Here is a 660-nt window from a genome sequence, read left to right as displayed (position 1 = left end):
CTGGTGATTTTGCTTTTGATCTTACGACGCAGGAGTTGACGTCTATCCACTACATGTTTAGAGGAAAAAAGAAGAGGATTGCCGAAATGCTGCCGAGTAGCAAATGCATGGTCATATATGTGTACCCGAGCAAGGCATATATGAAGAACTTGAAAAGCAGCCGGCATGACATCGCTTGTGCTGGTGTTGAGGTTGTTGATCGGCTCCGGCGGCAAGCGCAGTCGATAAGCGCCATTGGGAGGAGGAGCGCGGTGGCGGCGGCGAGGCGGTAGAAGATGAAGACGTAGGTGTTCATGCCACTGTCGAAGGCGGCCTTGGAGACGATGAAGGTGCCCGTGTTGATGGTCTGGATTGCCACAGCGACCACATGCGGCTTCTTGCTCCCGCCGGCCATGTCAATGGCGTAATGTCGGCCACGCACACGACTACTTTGATGCGGTGTAATGTGTGTATGTGTGTTTCACTTGCAGAAAGGGGCCGTGCCTGGTCCTACTTTATAGTCCTTGCTGCCTTAATTAGTCTCGTCCCACTTGTATACGCAATTTATGTTACTTTCCTGGTTTAACATGCATGATTTGTTGGTCATAAAGCACTAATGACTTTCGTCTAAATGGTTTAACATGCATGATGCGGCCTACCGCCAGCTGTGTGTGATGTATT

General features: G+C 50.2%; 1 protein-coding gene across 1 annotated transcript in view; it reads right to left on the bottom strand.

Moving 5' to 3' along the window:
• LOC119317709 (WAT1-related protein At5g64700-like) overlaps positions 1–427 on the bottom strand; it is a 5,334-nt gene extending 4,907 nt beyond the window's left edge. The window contains exon 1 of the mRNA XM_037592205.1: positions 126–427. Within this exon, the coding sequence (XP_037448102.1) occupies positions 126–394 (269 nt within the window). The 5' untranslated portion in view covers positions 395–427. The remainder of the gene's footprint in view (positions 1–125) is intronic.
• Between the last annotated feature and the right edge of the window lie 233 nt (positions 428–660).

Source organism: Triticum dicoccoides, chromosome 1B (assembly GCF_002162155.2).
Source record: "Triticum dicoccoides isolate Atlit2015 ecotype Zavitan chromosome 1B, WEW_v2.0, whole genome shotgun sequence".
Lineage (NCBI taxonomy): Eukaryota > Viridiplantae > Streptophyta > Magnoliopsida > Poales > Poaceae > Triticum > Triticum dicoccoides.
Note: the sequence above shows the minus strand (reverse complement) of the source record. Positions and strands in the feature narration are given on the sequence as shown.